At 37.7% G+C, this 19695-nt stretch overlaps 1 protein-coding gene and 1 long non-coding RNA gene across 2 annotated transcripts in view; one reads left to right on the plus strand and one right to left on the minus strand.

Moving 5' to 3' along the window:
• Positions 1-19695, plus strand: part of LOC129454981 (uncharacterized) — a 75320-nt gene that overhangs the window by 52128 nt on the left and 3497 nt on the right. The gene's annotated exons all lie outside the window — the stretch shown is intronic.
• The window catches only part of kcnk9 (potassium channel, subfamily K, member 9), a 61098-nt gene continuing 54201 nt past the window's right edge, over positions 12799-19695 (minus strand). The window contains exon 2 of the mRNA XM_055219604.2: positions 12799-14903. Within this exon, the coding sequence (XP_055075579.2) occupies positions 13996-14903 (908 nt within the window). The 3' untranslated portion in view covers positions 12799-13995. The remainder of the gene's footprint in view (positions 14904-19695) is intronic.

A 19695-nucleotide genomic window follows, 5' to 3' on the forward strand; every position in this document is an offset into this window, starting at 1 on the left:
ATAGAAACGCATTAAAAAGTGCATTTTTTAGGTTGGGGTCTTTAAGTGGTCCTTATGTGTGCAAATCTTTCCACCAGATTTCCAGGTTGCTCTGGGGGTTGCATATACTGGTCCAAGTCAAAAGATCCCATGCACCTCCAATCTGGTGCCTAGATACAGTATGAGTCCCAAGTTCAGTCCGTTGGCTTTCATTCACACGTCTTGTCACCCACTGGAAGAAAAACTGAGTTTGCAAATATGCAAGAATTGCGGATTCTAAAGATTCTGTTCGAGTAGAATTATGAAATATAGATTTTTTCCATGCTTAGAAAATCACAAAATCATGTGCAGTGTGACAATTCAGCCCCAGGTGCCAGACGTACAATTTTGTGTACTTAAGCAAAAAACATCCTCAGAAGTTCTTCTGGCAACTTTGTCAACATGTGTCCAACCATCCCAGCTGAGAAAAATACGAGTCTCTGGTCGGATATCTTGTGGAGCTCATTGCACGTGTCTGGTTCTGGAGTTATTTCAACCGAAATGTCAAATACCTGCTGTGCAAAGGGAAAAGGGAGTTATTACAGATGAATAGAGAAATGCATCGGGTTTGTAAGGCTCTGCTGTTCACCAGACAGACTCATAATGGACAAAAGTGCTCAGTTCCCTGTATAGGGGCTGCTGACATCTCTATACGATTGCTATAATCTCAAATGCACCTGTTCGCCTGTACCTGATTCAATTAAACCATCACAAAATGTGATTTGATAAAATCTTATGATTTATTTAGATGTGTAAAGTTGCATGACTGATTTACGCAACATTATGCACTTTTTTGGGAGATTTTACACAATGCTAACCAACTGCAATGCAGTTTTACCAGATGACAAATGTTCTTAAATAGCCAAGCCAACTCCTTTTAGCAAACCAGCCCTCTTTTTTATGCAAATGAGTCTTTTTTATAGATTTTTCAATATTCAAAAAACTCAGCACTATTTGCCTGGTGCAAATAGTGTAATTTAAGCAAGATTTTTATGCCATTTTCTATCCATCATGCACCCTCTGAAACCTGAGCACTCTTTAAAAAATGGCTATCAGCGGCCAAAATTCAATTTTAGTGAATCCAACCCTTAATCTTCCGCAGAAGCACATTTACATGGCTTCTTATGCAAATATAATTTATTCAACACAATGCCAATCTGGTCCGAAATAAGAGGGACAGTCTGTGCTCTCGGCCCGTAATATAACCCAAGTCATTTCTTATATTGGTGGATTCATCCACATGCATTGCCTAAATCTCTCATCAGTCGCCATTAATGTACAATAGCCTCCCTACGATATGAATACACCATGTTGCATAGGCCTATATGCGTGTGCATTACAAGTTAAAAGTTGCTCATGAAACATTTCTATCTGAGCACCTGCACGTTAGATAGGATGTTCATATCATTGATATATAAAGAGAGAGGTTAGCTTGGCTGGATGCTGAAGCTTATTTGAGTCGTGGTTAAATTACAGGCTGGATCCAGCAATAGAGATGCAGGCTCTCTCCAGCACTGCTCTTATGCTGTCGCTCTCGCCCGGCCTCAAACACCCGCCTGACAGCTTAATTAGCGAGGAGCGGTGGGAGATGAATAGGGCCGAGGAACATTCGCTTCCACCTACTCAGTACAGGCCTGCATCCAGCTGTACGTGCTGACGTCATACAACCCTCGGACCTGCAACCCGAAAAAGAATCAAACAAATCGTTTATCAGCCGATTAGCTCAAGTACAGACAAAATCATTGGTAGTAAAGCATATTGTAGATTCTGAGGCACTGGGCTTCTTAAAGCTGCAATTCATAACTTGTTTTGGGTAAAAATAAACAGATCAGATCTATAAAAACTGCATTTATCAGATACATAAAAACTGTACAAATGTGTCTATCCTGATATGAAATGATAAGCTCATAATAATGATTTAATTTGATTGATTTTACAGGTTATTTTGGTGACTTCAACTTGTGTTAAAAAAATTATGAAATTAACAGTTTTATGTTTCAAACAGAGATGGCGGTAGAGAGGCAAAAGTTAACAGTTAACATGACAGCTGCATCGGAAAATCGCACAACTTGTACCGAATTAGATGAAGTAATATTAAAAATCCTTAAAACAGTACATTTTATATAGGATAGTAAAGAATACATTTCAGACATACTGAATCCACCATGTTTTCGTTGGCAATGCTCCCAAAACACATGCTGTTTCTGCCCATTAAACTTTTTCCCTGCCAGCGTTTTTTTTTTTTTTAAGTTGCCAGCCAGCGGTAGCCTGGCTAACTCCACATTGTCATTTTCTCGTATTTGAGGCGTGGTTAATGAATGCCTAGAGCCGTTTATTGGGCGCTACGAATGTGTATCAAGTGCGTCTGTACGTAGCTCATAGCCAATCGTTTCAATTATACCAGATGACATATGTAGAGTGACATAAATTAAAGCGTCAACAACTCTTGTCGGTACATGTGCACACAGCTGAATGCTATGCATCTAAACCGGTAGCTGTATATTGATATTGAAAAGCAACACAACTTAGTGGCACTGTGACGACACAGTACAGGCATAATGACAATATGATATTAAAAAATACCATTTACCATTTATAAATTAAATGGACTTCGTCGATGACGATGCCTAGCAGGTTGGTCCTATAAAAGTCTTGGTTATCATGTCTTTCAATATGAAAACACCCTTCTAGGATATTAAATTGATTAACGCCAAACGTTTCTCTTTTATATTATTATTTTAAAATAAACTTTCGTTCAAAACTACCTAGAACACTGTCTAAGGCTGCTTCAAAAAGTAACTTTGCGTCTGCTGCTGTGTTGGATAAACAAAACTGCTTCGGTGTGTCGCATAGACGTCGTCATCATCTTGCTGCCCCCTCCCCGTTCTGTGATTGGTTCCCAATTTCGGGAGAAAAATTGGTCCATGGTTTACATGATAGACTTGCAGCGTGAATGCATTTGCACAAAGCAGGATGGGGAAACCCAGGCTAAGCCAGCGGCAACATTTTTCATGATTTAACAAATGAAAGAACAGACCATCTGCTTTCAAACAAACACCTCTTTATCACCTCTCAAATATGGCTAGGTTTCTTCGAAAACAGCAAATTTTGAGCATAAAGCTGAGATAACTCATTTTTGTGAACGACTTGAGAGAGCCAAGTACCAAAACACACTTGTAGCCAATCAGCAGTAAGGGGCGTGTCTAACGTTTCATCGTTGCATGGGTTGCGTATGTGTGCGGCGGGTCTATCAAAAGAAGGTCCAGATTCTGTTGGGGTAGGGGCGTGTTTGTTCAGGTGATCTCAAATATCAACATTGGCTTTCAGAGATCATGCATCCAACCTTTAAGCTTAACTGCTTCTATTTGTTTCGCATACTGCTGTTTGCGTACTATATAGTTTGGAAGTAGATGATTTGGACGCAGACAAAATCAAAATTGGTTCATGGACAGCTATAAGATATTCTTAGACTAATTCATCTGAACACCATACAGTCACACAAGATCACTTTGCGCATCATTGTCGCACAGGATTGTGTCCACCGATGGCAGACAGTGGGAGCACCGACCTGTTTGAAAGCAACCATTATTAAAGTTTGCTGATGTTAGTGCTGTGGAAATTACACACTTCACCCGTAATAACAGGCCTTATCACAATAAACAACTCTTCTCTTAAGTAATACAGTTTAACTGAGGCTAACAATGTGCAATTGAACTGATGTACAGCCATAGGTGTTTGAATGTTAAGCTTATCCAACTAGATAATATTGTATTTGTTTTATAAAAGTGTTAACTGCACTGAAATATTCATATTTCAAATATTCTTGAAATGTGTTAACATACATGTTATAAAAAACTGTGCAGCCTCCTTATTAGACCTTATGTTGGACCAATCGCTGGATCGAATCCTACTGGCAAGCCTGGAATTGTATATTACACATCCTAAACTTTCTTTTTCTTGATTTTTTTCATTGGCAGAAAATGACAGATTTGTACTTTTCCACATGAGATGAATGTAGTTCCCACCAAAAAAAAAAAAATGGTGAAATTCACAGGCACATCCAAGCCCTACTTTCTTTCACACACTTTTAAGTCTTTGGGCCCTATTTTAACGATCTAAGCGCATTGTCTAAAGCGAACAGCGCAACGTCTAAATGGGCGTGTCCGAATTCACTTTTGCTAATTTAACGACGGGAAAAATCGTTTTTGCGCCGAGCGCATGGTCGAAAAGGGTAGGTCCTATTGTAATGGGAGTATTTTGGGCGTAACGTGCAGTAAACCAATGAGAGTCTCAGCTCTCATTCCCTTTAAAAGCAAGTTGCGCTGGCGCTATGTCTAATCCCTATTTAGATGACGGACTTTGTAAACTGAAAAACTAAGCGGAGGAAGAAGATCCCCAGTTTAAGATTAATGTTAAATAATTGTGTTGTTTTTCCCTTATATTGAAATTGTTATTTTTTATTAAATCCTTTAAAACCCGTTTTCTTTTAGTCATGGAAGTAAAAAGCAGGCTTGTAATTGCTTTAAATGTATGACTATCCAATATCATCAAAACATAATTTACAAGTATCTAAGATAAGGTTTGTACTCTAAAAATACTTTATTTGTAACAAACAGGAGATAAAGAAATTACAAACGGCTCTCCTCACGTTTCAGCACTTTGGACAGCGTTTTTTTTAGCAAAGAGTTTTTTTAAGCATTACTTACAAATGTTTCTCATCTCGCCATATCCACAGGTACATCATATACAATAAATCCGTGAGGTAGCATTAAAAAAAAAACATTTAAAAACAGACGCATTTGTTTAAAGCAAAGCATTTATTTACTTACCAGGCTGCAGGTAAAGCAGCTCTTTGCGCCTTCTAACGTCTCATAATCAGTCCTCGTTTATAAATATGTCCAAGAGACTCAATAATAATCTCTTACATTCAATCCTTTAATCTTTCATATTTAAAAGCATTTTTGTGCTGCTGCGCATTTATGTACTTTGTGATAAGCAAACCCGCGTTGTCCTCCCGTTTATAGGCGCATATTACTAATGCGCTCTTTAAATAACATAAAACATATTGCGCCATTGACTTTAGACTTTAGACCAGGTTTTTGTTGGTCCATGGCGTAGTCTATTTTAGTTGCCTCAAAATAGCAACGCGCCAACAATGCGCCTGAACACACCTCGTTTTTCAGACCAGAACGCCCATGGGCGCAAAGGGGGCGCAAATGCATTTGCTATTTAAACAACGCGGCGCTAAACGTGAAAATTAGGGTGGAAACTAGCGAAAGACACTTGCGTCGCGCATTGCGCTGCATTGCGCCGGGTGTAAGATAGAGCCCTTAGTCTGGACTAATTTAAAGTTCACACTTTGCTCTGGAAGTTTGTGAATCTGGGGGAAAATTCAAGGCCCTGGGAAGTTTTTGAAAATATACATTACATACATAAATACAGGTCATTGAAAGTGCTTGAATCTATATTATGCAAGAAGTTTTCTGGAAAAATAGCCATATTATTCCCTGTGTAGTGTAGGATAATATCATAAAAATTGTAGACTTTTTAAGCACACGTGCTAAACTGTTCGCTTTATATGCTTATATCTTCTGTATGCAAATGTTGATTCATACCAAAATGCTTTTTTGCATAGTTGTGTTTGACACATGAAAATGTCTTTGGTTACGTATGTAACTGTTGTTCTCTGAGAAGGGAACAAGACACTGCGTCTACTTTGCCATGCTTCCTGCGTCCCTGTAACGCCGTCTTTGACAATATTTCAGATAGCGATATACTTTCTGGCTCCCGCATCACCCTGTCTTTGTCGTTAAGCCTCATCATTGGTTGAATTTGATATACACATTCAGACTCACCCTTGGAGGCGTCCCAAAGTGTCACTGCAGTGACGCTGCGCGAGTTCCCTCAAAGGGAACTGTAACAATGTATCTTAAAAGGTAACACGATGAAACCTTGCTTTCACTTGAAATGTGTCCTCACATTTAGTCCTTGAATTTGAGGGTATTGGACCTGGAAAGTCCTTGAAAGGTCCTTGAATATGAAGTTAACTAAGGTGTGGAAACCCTGAACCCGGTTCTCTCTTGGCTACAGTATAGCACACTAGATTCACGCTTACTTGAATGCATCTGTATTTAGTCTAAAGTCTTGATATCTTAATAATCAGTAAATCAGAATAAGGCTCTAAGGTTAAGGCCCTGGTAAATTTTTATTAATTGATCGTATTTATCACCGATATACAGTAAATTTTTTCATGGGTTATGAAAAGGTTTGTCTGGTTAGCACTGCCCAGTCTGTCTCTGCTGGTAGATGCTTTAACTATCTATGTCTATAATTTACAAGATGTTCTGTTACAGAAAACAAATTAATCATTTTAATTTAATTTAATGCTGTTGGTTTTGATTGACTGATAAAGGCACAATTTGTAAAATTTTTGCATTAAATATCCAAAATCTAATAGCACAGAATTATATATTTTGTTCATATGTGTATTTGCATTTCTTGTATCCTGAGTATTCGCAGTAAACATACAGATAGAAATGTATTCGAACTTTGAATCGTTCTTGTGGTAATTTAATGTCATCCGATTGTTGGTTCTTGCGATGCTGAGTAAAGTCGAGCACATCTTACTCCTTATTCTATTTCAGTGGTGGCCGGTGACTTCTCTTCCAAGGGATGCGAATTCAAAATATGTGTTCGTTGCATCATGTGAACCTATGTGCATCATGCATCTTGTCAAAATACGTGCCTGCTGCAAATGCGTCGAAAGGATTTATGATAAAAGAGAAACTCACAGTTACGAAATACTCGCAAGACACTACGTTATCACTTAACTTTGATTACACATAAGATTAAAAGAGTAAACACAAGCATTCCTTTTATCATAAACCCTTTTGAAGCATCTGCAACAGGCTCATATTTTGACATGCACATTAGTTTACATGACGCGCCAAACACATAATTTGAAATTATGAGCCACACACATGACAGGCTATATACATCGTGTGTCCTCAAAAAATAAGTCACCGACCGCCACTGCTCCCATCGTTCCACGCTCGTTCACAGCATCATCAAATTGCAACTTCGTATGATGATCTCTAGTGGCCATACAGACACATTGCAGTACATAAAAACAGTAAATAGCAATAAATTTAGCAGCATTTGCTCTGTTCGCTGTAATTAAAGTTTAAAGTTTGTCTTACTGGATAATTCAATGTTTCTGTATGGCAAAGTATAATCACCTCTCACCTCCAGTCACGCTCTGATAAACCACACTCATTTCGTGCCCAGAACGAAAGCGCCAAACGTTTTTTGACAGCACATATGGAAACACAGATTGAAACCCCAAATATGCTTATGGCAAACTTTGCTTTAACTGTCAAAAAGGCATTACACAGATGTGAATGCTAATTGTTGTTAGTCTGCGAAAGCATAAAGATCTGTGTGTACATCTGTGTGTTTAAATCTGTACACTTATGTGTCATATGTGACAGCACAGACAGCACTCTGTAAAGAGATGAGTTGACATTTTTTTAATTCAAATCTTTAATTCACCTCAGTCATGTGACGAGGTCAGTCGCCCACATTATGTCATGCACACACAAGAAATAAGACAAACAAATGTAAATGCTCATTGCAAGTTTTCCTAAAGGCAAAAAAACAATAAACAGCATGTTGTTCTGACAGTCCAGAGTCTGAATCCAACAGGATTCCCTTTGCCTCAATCGGACAGTTACACAATATATTCGATGCAGTGAGATCTCAAAGATCCTTAAATAATGAACTCTATTGCAGAAAGAGATTATTGGCAGAAGTAATAAATGCAGAGCAACATGTGATGATGTGATTATTGTGATTAATCGTATTTATATGGCAGGGTGAATCACACTGCTGTGGGTGGACAGACGGCTTTAATGCTGCAAGATTCCCGGAGCATCGAGTAAAAATAAAGAGAAAACACAGACACATGACAGAGAGGCGGTGAAAAGAAACGCTTGCTTTCCTGATGGTTCAATTTGTATTTTAAACGAATACAAAAACCACAAGAATTAAAATAGATATTAAGGATATTAAACATGGCGCTTATTATCAATATATATCATCAATGCAAAGATGTAAATAATTATGCATTAATTATTAAAAATCTGTTGTGGGGTCCAAAAGTTTGAGACGAAAATGCTTTTGGTTTTTATAAAAACTTTGTCTTCAGAATAGCACAATAGAAACTCAGCTTTTGGTCGAAGGGTTAATGGGACGAACCCAACTGTTTGTAGAAAATGTAACCCAGAAAATGTTTATATTTGACTCAAAAATTCGTTAAAACAACCCAGTTTATGTTACATTACAACTCATCAGGTTGGGTTTGTCCCTTTTTGACCTAACACTGGGTTGAAAATACACAGGCATGTTTTATAGAGCAGATTCTTGGTATTTAATATTTCTTTAGTTTTAATGACCGCATGCACTCAAACTGGCATGTACTTATTTGTTTACAATCTGATGATCATCCCAGTGAGATTTTAACATGTTCACTGTAAAAAATTCTGTAAAAATTACAGTATTACTGGGTATTACTGGCAACTAGCTGCCAGTAACTTACTGTAGATTTTACATTTATGTTATTTACTGGCAACATTTTCTTCAAAGTTAAATGAACATGAAACATTTTCCGACTTTATCGTCTACAGTAAGTTACTGGCAACCAGCCGCAAAATTACAGCAAATTTTTTACAGTGTTTCATAAAGCATCATGTGTGCTCCAATCTTATGTAAAATTAAGACGTTCATAGCTCAACTACTACAGCATTGTGTTAGCAATGCAAAGGTCATGGGTTCAATCCCAGGGAACACACATACTGAAGAAATGTACCGTATTTTCCGGACTATAAGTCGCTCCGGAGTATAAGTCGCATCAGTAAAAAAATGCGTCACGAAGAGGAAAAAACATATATAAGTCGCACTGGACTACACTGTAAAACATGAAAGCCTCATTAAAGGAATATTCCATTTTCTTAAAAGAAAAATCCAGACAATTCACTCACCACCATGTCATCCAAAATGTTGATGTCTTTCTTTGTTCAGTCGAGAAGAAATTATGTTTTTAAAAGAGGTCATTGCAGTATTTTTCTCATTTTGATGGACTTTAATGGACACCAACAATTAATACTTAACTCAACACTTAAAAGGACTATAAACGATCCCAAATGAGGCATAATGGTCTTATCTAGCGAAATTATTGTCATTTTTGACAGGAAAAATAAAAATATGCTCTTTTAAACCACAACTTTTCGTCTAGGTCCGGTCCAGCGCGACCTAACGTAAATGCGTAGTGACGTAGGGAGGTCACGTGTTACATATATAAAACGCACATTTGCGGACCATTGTAAACAATAAACTGACACAAAGACATTAATTAGTATCATTCCACATACAACAACGTCGGAACGGTCCTCTTTCAACACACTTGTAAACACTGGGGCGGAGTTTCGCGTTCGTCCTCTGTGACCTCTTGACGTATTGCGTGGGGTCACGCTGGCGCATCACGACCGGATCTAGACGAGAAGTTGTGCTTTAAAAGTCTATATTTGTTATTTTTCTTGTCAAAAATTACAATTGTTTTGCTAGATAAGACCCTTGTGCCTCGTTTGGGATTGTTTGTGGTCCTTTGAAACTCCGTTGAAAAAAACTGATGAGTGTTGAGTTAAGTGTTAATTGTTGGTGTCTATTAAAGTCCATTAAAATGAGAAAAATCCTGTAATGTTTTCCTCAAAAAACATAATTTTTTCTCGACTGAACAAAGAAAGACATCAAGACTTTGGATGACATGTGGTGAGTAAATTATCTGGATTTTTCTTTTAAGAAAATGGACTATTCCTTTAAGTTATATGTACTTACTCTTTCTATTTAATTCAAATAATCATGGAAAGTTTTAAATATTAAACTCATGTTTGTAAGTTTCCAAAAAGTTAAATGTAAAGTTACACATTGTCTTAATTACTAATTAATAATATAGCACCCCCTCTTGGCTGTAGACGGTAATGTTTTCCTTTGGTTCATATTAGTCAGTATGAATTAATTTTGACATATAAGTCGCACCTGACTATAAGTCGCAGGACCAATCAAACTATGAAAAAAGTGCGACTTATAGTCCGGAGAATACGATACAGATTAAATGCAATGTAAGCATCTGACAAAGTCATAAATGTCATTCTTTTGATTTAGTGGCAGAATACTTTTTCTTCTTAATAATAAATCATAACTTTGTTATTTAACTTTTTCAAAATCCTAAAATTTGTATATTACAAGGGTTGCAAATTTATAATAATTTATATTACTGCATTTTAATTATACATTGAAAAAAACATTGTGACACCAGTTGCACATGATTGAATTAAGTTTTCTTAAAATGAAATTATCATTATTTAACATTCATTTCATTTAAGAAAACTTGATTGAATCATGTTGAACTGGTGTACATAATTGAATTTCGTAGATCCAACAACTTTATTAAAAATCGTTTTAAGAAAACTTTATTTAATCATGTGCAACCAGTGTTTTTCTTCATTTAATTAAATAACATGGATTTAATTTTAAGAAAACTTGATTCAATCATGTTGAACTGATGAACATATTTTTTTTAAATCATTTTAAGAAAACTTAATTCAATGCAACCAGTGTTTTTTCAGTGTACAAACAATTTTATCTTGCAAAGCAGATGTCATTGTCGCCCACAGCAGTCGATTTCTTGTCATAATCATTTATTACATTTCCTCTATTCCATACATACATAAGATCTTTCAGTCTTAAATAATTAGGTGTCATCAGGCTATTACATATAATATATCAGTACAGCTTATTGATGTATAAATACATGTAATTCTGCCCTGACTAAATACTTAAAGTGACAGCTGATAAAATAAAAACAATTGACGTATTTCAGACAGTGTCGTATTAATGCAAAAAAATATATCTTGTGCATCGTTTGGGTTGCGACATTTGCTTTGGTTTTTATCTGGCGTAACGTTTTTTTCATGTGACTGCACGAGGGAACTTTTGATTTGATAAAAGATTTGTACATCTGAATATGATTTTAAGTATGTGCCTTAATGAAATATAATCTCCACGTTTGAACGATACCCCTTTCAAGGCACATACAGTAAGCTGAATGCAGTAAAAATGAAAATGCATCGGAGTTTAAAATATGCCTTTGTTATTGATATAACTACTTACAATATATGCACTGTACAATATTATAAAATGGTAGCGATTTACATAAATTTACATGAGTGCTGCACGTATGCTTTGAATGTCAGATATGGAGTTGATTGGTATTAGGAAAAACCCTGCACAGGAATGAAGAAATCCCGCTGGAGTCTCTCGCAGTAATTCCTCTTCATTTATTTCCATATCCAAGTAATCAACATGAGGACGATAATTCAAAATTTATTTTCAAGAATAAAGCAGGCAGGGAGTTTAACTTAAACCCTAATGCATTGGGCTAATGTTTAATAATGAATTGATGCATTTTGTGTCACATTTATTACCGTCTGTCTATATGAAATCATTTCCAATACTGTATTACCCAGACTGTCTGCAAAGTATTTTATTCACATAAAGATAAAATTTTTAACCCTCTGTATAATTTTTACGTTTTTGGCTCAATGAAATGGAAGCTGGATCTTATCAATGAAAATGACCATTTGGGCTTATGATTGACTCAAAATCATTCGGATATTACATATAGACCTAGATTAAAGTTGTAAAATAAGTGACATAATTGCTTGTATACTGATGTCAAAGATGCATTTGGGTGATTCTCACGAAACCATTGAAACACCACGGCACTAATGATTTTAGCTTTAAAATGTGTAATATAGTAACATTTAAAAAGCATCAGAATTAACACAATACTGTGTTCTACCTTGCACAATGTGTGATTTCAACATAAGAATTTATAATTGGAAATTTTATCTCATTTTCTGCTGAAATTCTCATTACCGCAATGTGTCCGGCTGTGTTTGAACATGCGTTATGTTGTAATTTAATCAAATTAACACAAAAATCTTAAGAAAAAAAATAAATGGATGTTTTGCTAGACTACTTTAGATGACAGAAAAAATATTTACTGAATATTCATGTATAATAATAATGAAGAAAAATTAGGAAAATGATGTGTCCATGCCTGATGTTCTCATCCTCCGCAACACTTTTTGAGAACAGTTTAAGCACACATACAGAATTTTAATAAAGTTTGATTTTGAGTGACCGAGCACATGGACCAGTTACTTCAAGATGGCTACCAGGTAAGATCATTTTTTTACAGTTAATTTGAAATATTTTCTTGTCAGAATGCTTACACGACATTTTGATTATCATTACCGCAACAGATGCTTATTAAATGTTAATTTAATTAATAGAAGCATAATACTTTGATTTTAAATGCATGTGCAGAATCTCCAAATTATGTTCTTTCAGGTTTGTCATGTCATTTTAAAAATATGTCAGTGTTGATGTTTTCTGACTGTTGCGGTAATGAGATATTTTAGGACTAATTTTTTTAAATTATGTTACAAAAAGTGTTAAATGATAAGTAAAAGTTTTTAAATTAATGTTCCCATTTACTCCAGACTTTGTTTTTCAATGTCTGGTGGGAAAAAAAGTAAATTTAAGCAATTTTTACATTTTCATGCTTGACATTTTTAAAACCAAGTTTTCGTGAGAATCACCCATTTAGTAGTTGAACAAAACCTATTCACCTAAAACAGACCCACTGCATTTCCCAATCAATTTTAGGGCCATAAAAGACCATTTAATAGTCAGGGCATTTTCGAACCATATCTCAAACGTGTAAAATACATAAATAGGTGTCTTTATTAATGCATTTAAATCATTTTCATTCAGATAAATGCCACGGTTATGGCTGAGAGAAAAGCAATCATTGCTACAGTTAGCATACATAATACATTTGATTCTGTTCACAACGCAGTAATAGATAAGTCAACGTGCTGCCGTGTATATAAACAATCACCTGTGATGTCATATTTCCATCACGAGTCTTTATTGAAGGCCCTTGAGATCACGTGTTCGACCGTATGTAGGCTATGTTTCGATTACTGGACATTTTAGAGGCAAAAGTTCAACAAAATACTTTAAAGGATTATTTGCTTTTTGTATCGGAACCAGCGCTAAGCTAGCCATCGCTTTCCTTTTTGACAGTATATGCATACCAGTTTAAACGAAGCACATGCAATTCTCCTTCGTGTCCGTGACCGACTTTTGCCGTCTCTCATCTGCGACGCACTTGAAAAGTGTCTCTACCACATGTATCGTTCACAAAAACGTCTCAATCGAAATCAAACGGAAAGGGGGAACGGAAACGGTGACGCACATCGAACGACAACTAATGCACATGCTATTGTCGGCAACAATATTTTGGCATGATGTGAATTCATGTCTTATTTTCTTAAATAGAATTGCTTATAGAAAACAATACCTGATACTGTTTAGTCCTTTTCAAGCAGTTTATAACTTTAAATATCCTTCGGTGATGTGGCACTTGTACCTCACAAAGAACAAGAGGCTGCTCACCGTATGATAAAACCCACATTTTCATACGCCCCTTAAAAAATTATATTTATATATGTATATATATATATCCCTCTGTATTATTCAAAACTCAAGTGTACATCGTCTAATATGATATCAGAGTCATGTTATTGTATCCAAACCCACTTTCGGGTGGCTGCTCAACAGGGCGAAGAAGGCGGCCCTGGCAATGTTTTCTGCAAAAATAGAGATCCATGCTTCATGCTTTTCAAACCCTTACTGTAAATTCTAACAAGTCACACGTATATCCATCAAGCGGAAAAAGGTCCTCACTCCTGTGTATTTGTAATCTTGTAAGAGCCACGAAATGAAGACAAAGTGCAGGAATGATGTGGCGTGGATCAGCAGCATTGGATACGCGTGATATCTTGGTCCTCAGATGGACTTGCGTCGTCTCATCAGTCGGAGGTTTTCCGTGAAGCTGTGCAGCCCGGGTGAAACGGAGCTGATGGGAGAGGGTATGAAGCTGTTTTTCAATGTGCTGGGCGAGATCTCCTCGATGCGGTACGACACCGTGGAGTGGTAGTACTGGTGCGGGCTCAGCTGCGAGCCGAACGAGTTCTGGTGATGAAACGGTCCTCCTCCCATGGCTAGGCCGAGACCGACCGAGCTCCCGAACTCGTGCGAATGGTAGTGCATGCAGGAGCAAACTGATTGGAGGTCGGTGACCTCTGATCTGTAGCGCTGCTGCTGCTGCTGTTGCTCTCGTCTCCGTCGACTCCTCTGGAGCGTGTCCTCTTGAATATGGATGACCATGCTACTGCGGTTTCCCGCCAGGGAAGCTCTCTCCTCGGCGTCCCGCCGCTCGTCCTCGCTGTTCATGGTCAGGAAACGTAGCACGACCAAGTTGAGGAACGCCCCGATCACCGTCAACCCTACCAGGATATACATGAAGCTGAACGCCACATACACCGGCTTTCTCTGCAGCGCTCTGTTCTTTTGAAGGGCTACGAAGTCCCCGAAGCCGATGGTGGTGAGCGTTATGAAGCAATAGTAATACGACTGAAAAAAACTCCAGTCTTCGTAGTGGGAGAAAGCAGCCGCTCCAATGCAGAGCGTTCCCATGCAGGAGAAGAAGCCCACGGTGACCATGTTCTCCATGGACACCTCCGTGATGCGCATCCCGCAGCATTTCTTGATGCGCTTCAACAGGTACTTCACAAATGTGTTCATCCGTTCTCCGAGGCTCTGGAACATCACCAGGGTGAGCGGGATCCCCAGAACCGCATAAAACATGCAGAAGGCCTTTCCGGCATCTGTGCCTGGAGCTGCGTGACCGTAACCTGAGGAGCACAGAAACAGCAGGGATCAGATCAGAGCAAACACTGCGTGCTGAGAATATCAGTAGCTGGAGACCTAAAGTGAAACAGAAAGTGATGCATGAGCTGCCACAATGCCTTTCGTTCTTAAAAATCAGCCTATTTATGGTTCACTGGTTGATATAGTTATTGTATTGTAAAAAACAAAATGTGACCCAGTTTGTGAAAACCAAGCTAAAGTCATTTTTGTGATTGATTGTTTTCTACATAAAATCATCCTACATAATGTAAAGAAGTAAGGTCAAAGATTCAAATCAATGAATGTAATCAAACTTTGATGCTCCAATCCTCATCATTAGATTATGAGACTTGTGATCTAATATGGAGGCTTGCTTTCTCCATGGCAGTACGTAAGACGATCATCGGTTCTTGCATCTTGTGATCGACCGTGTGTTTTGTCATAACACATGACTACTAGTCACCAGCGACCATCTGATGTCGATCCAGCATGCCGCAATTTTAGATCAAACACAACTTACAGTGCTCTTTACATTTAAACGTGACTTAATGATCTCTAAATAAGCTCAAAGTACAAATCGTTTTTTTCCTTACAAACGTATCGTTTTGCTTCAAAAGACATGTTAAACCACCGAAGCCGTATGGATTCCTTTGGGTTTAAAGCACCTGGCCGCTATTCAATCCCATTACGAGGCTAGGAAGAGCCAAGCTATTATTTAATATTCCTCTAATTGTGTTCATCTGAAGAAAGAAAGTCATAAATACTAGGGCTGGGACGATAAATCATGCAAATCTGCTTACAAAGCTTCTCAATGAATTATGGTGAAAGCCGCTACATCCAAAAGCGAGAGGGCGCTCTTGTGCAGAAACTCAATATGTGCCGCAGAAGAAGTACCATTTACACTATAGACTGTAAAAAAGATGGACTACACGACGGTGCTTACTTTTTATTGTAATGAACTAGCCGTAAAATGTTCGACAATGGGCCCAGTTTGGAGCCAGGGCATGCGCAGAAGGAATCGACTATTAATTTCCGATTTCTGTGTTATTTCACACTGACAAAATGAGTTGAAAAGCCGTTTTTGAGGAAAAAGCCGCGGTATCAAACTTTTGCCCAAACGCTCAACCATGCCCCCCTCATTTGACTGGCTTGCTAAAATTAGGTAATTTAAATACAACTTATTCATTTAAATACAATCGGAAATTAATAGCTATATCTTCAATCTTCCCTCGAAGCACAGAGAGTCCACTCAGAGAAGCTGTCAATCACAAATGTCATAATGACACGCCCCTTTTCTATAGCATCAATTTACTAGCTAAAATGAAACTTGTCACAAAAATGAACAACTGAACATATATCAGCGTGATAACAACTACCTTAAAGGACCAAAACCATCTTTCAGAAATTTTATTGGAAGTGATATAGTTACCCATGTATATATATATATATATACATATATATTATGTTTTAATCCCCACAAAATTGGTAAAAATCATACTTATTATATAATATATCCTCTATAATCAGCTATGTCTGGCTCTCTCCCAAGGGTTTTTCCCCCTCCTAGGACTATTTCCCCACAGGGTTTTTTCAACCCCTGGGGAGTCTTACATAGGCTACATTTTTACTACGCTCGCTAGTATCGTTAATCTTAACTGCTGTATTCTGCTATTTATGTTTTTAAGATTTTTCTGTGTTTTTTGCTTGTTGTAAAGCTGCTTTGAAACATTTAAACAATTGTGAAAAGCGCTATATAAGTAAAATTGAATTGAATTGAAAATTTTAACTTTTCAGGATGTATGAGGCACACCAGATTTACAAATGCAGCTAGCTTCAGAAAATACATATAAGCATATTTAAATCACTGTTCCTTATCTTTTCAGGTTATTATTTATAATGATTATGTTTGACAAGTGTTGCTTTTTCAAATGCATGTTACAGACGACTCAAACTCAGTGATTTTAGATTGATAAGGACTTTCTACTGATCAAAGAACCACAATATATGAAAGAGCCGTGCAAACATCGTCTTTGTGATTCAAAATGAATTTCAGACAGATATTATTAATATGAATCGTCCCAGCTCTAATGTATTCCTATAATTGCATTAAGGTTCATTTTAATTTTTTCGGTGAGCTATTCCTTTAAGTATACTCTTAAGACTCCACAACAAACTTTCACAAACAAATCGAGTTGTTTTCTGGTGGCCGGCCAGCATCTATAACTTCTGTCATCTTCAGCAAATTCTAAGAAACCAATCAATCAATTTCCAAGAAGCGGAAGTTTCCCAAATCTTGGCACTGCTTACAAACAGACTCGGGCAGAAAATGTGAGCTGAGTCACGAGCTAGCTATTGAGATATTGAGTATAGGTCACGCAAAATGAGGCTCAGGAGGTGTCCAATTAGTGCCAAATTTCCTCCCATGCCCCCTTGGCCCTTTCTGAGGGGGTGGGAGATGAAATCTGGGTGTTATAAGTTTAAAAAAGAATGAAAGAGAGACTATAGGAGCCAGTAAAGCTTTTAGCTTAATTAGACTTTATCTGGAAGTAAAAAGACTAAATTTGCTGACTCACATTCTAGCCAACATGTCTTTCTAATACAATCTCTGCTGATGAGTAAGAAAAGAAGTGTCAAGACTATAGTAAAAATATACTACAGCCCACCTTGGTAAGCTAAGACAAGTATTCAACCGCTCTCTTTCATTAGCACTGACGAAGATGCCATTCAAAGTGTGGGCATTGTTGTGGATGTTTTCTTACAGTGGGTTTCCAAACAAATGTTAAATTATACATTAGTGTCTGTGTTTGACTGATTTATGGTTTAAAACTTTGAAGTGGTTTTCAACAGGCTTGTTTTTAAAGTGCTGTAAGCATTTTTTTGTTTTTTGCTAACTTCAGTGACAACTAGGCTATGTTAACAAACTTAAACACACAAAATGATTGACAGGCAGGAGGTGTTCGTGATTAACTGGAATGGGTGGGACACCATTTTGGAAAAATATCATGCATTCACTCTTCAAAATAAAGATGATGCCACAGAAGAGTCATTTTTAGTTTAAAGCCAGGTGCACCATTTTTGAAAAACGCTTTGGAAAAGGGAGTCCGGCCGAGTACCAAAACACACTTGTAGCCAATCAGCAGTAAGGGGCGTGTCTACTAACCAACATCGTTTCCTGGGTTCCTGGGTCTATCAAAAGAAGATCCAGATTCTATTGGGGTAGGGGCGTGTCTGTTTGGGTGATTTTAGATGACAACATTGGCTTTCAGAGATCATGCACCCCGCCTTTAAGTAGTTTTTCCATTCAGTCAAAGGTGCTTTTAGGAACCATTTCTTTCTTATACTCTCCAAAACAGGTACAAAAGTTGTCACTTGGATGGTACCTTTTTTGAAAAGAAACCAGTATGCGACCAAGTTTTTGAGATAACAATTTTTACACTCAGAAGCGCGACAAGGCGCAGAGTCATTAGACATTTCAAAGATGAGAGATCGGGAGAACCTAATTTATACCAAAAGCATTATAGATGAGAGGTCTTACGGTACATTCACATGGGGCGTTAGCTTTGACGCTTCCTATTCACTTTTTTAATGGTTGACGTCATGCGTTGCTGAACTGAATTGTGGATCCGTCGGCGCCGCGTCACTGCCGTTGCTCACGGCAGAAGTTGAACATTTCTCAACTTTTTAAGCGGCAATGCAAGCATCAGCCAATCAGATCGCCTTACTAACCTAGGCAGAGCCAGCCAATTACGTTTATGGAAGACCGGAGCATGTGTACCGGCCACTGTGATTGGCTGATGGCCACGCTTTAGACAGGCCTTCTATTGAGCGTTAACGCTTAAACCCCGTGTGAATGTACCGTTGTGCTGCGTTCAGACCAGCCGCGGTAGAGGCGTCAAGCGAGAGTGATTTCAATGTTAAGTCAATGTAAAGACACGTCGACCCGCATCTGGAGGTCTCGCGGTGCGAATGAGGCGTTTAGCGGGGCACAGTAGACGCAATTGCCACGGCAAACGCACAAGTTGAACAGTTTGAACCTTGGGGGAAAAACGCGCCGCGTTAACCAATCAGGAGCTTGCTCTAGTAGTGACGTGATTACAGGAAGCGAGTGGAGTCGCAGAACCCCCTCTCATGACACGAATTTTACATTGTGAATGTCTCGATAACTACAATTTCACGCGTGAATGAAGCGAGTAAACTCAAACCATTCAAGCTGCAAACTAGACGCGAATTTCATGCCTCAAGTGCGGCTAGTGTGAACCCACGGTAAAGTATACAAGTATGTATAGCTATGACACTCTGCTAACTGGATAACACTGGATATAACTTTTTGTATATATAGTTTAATAATATCATGTATGTTGCCTGCAACAAATCAATTACATCTTAACTAAAGTGATACTAACTATAGCTGCTGAGCTAAAATCAGCATAGGGAATCTCTATGGCTTTTTTAAAAGACATCTGATATGTTGTAAGCTACATTTAGTTGTAAATGTAGTCTTTTGGTGTATCTTATGGCTAAAATTAGCCAAGGGAGTTTCCAACTTCCTATTAAATTTTACATAATGACGTGCAATAAATGCATAGAGAGTAAAGTCTATTTATTATCAAAGTATTTGTCATTAATACAGTTATTTTGGGGGAAAATGTGAATAATTGCATTGCAGACTGACTTAAGGTGTGCCCCTAAATGTTCTGCTTGCGCTGTTAAAATTTTCAGTGAGGGGCTACAGTGCTCCTAGTAAAAAATGACTAGACATTTAGGGGGGGGGGGGGTCACTTCAAATGTGGTCACACT

This window comes from Misgurnus anguillicaudatus, chromosome 20 (assembly GCF_027580225.2).
Source record: "Misgurnus anguillicaudatus chromosome 20, ASM2758022v2, whole genome shotgun sequence".
NCBI classification, from domain to species: Eukaryota; Metazoa; Chordata; class Actinopteri; order Cypriniformes; family Cobitidae; genus Misgurnus; species Misgurnus anguillicaudatus.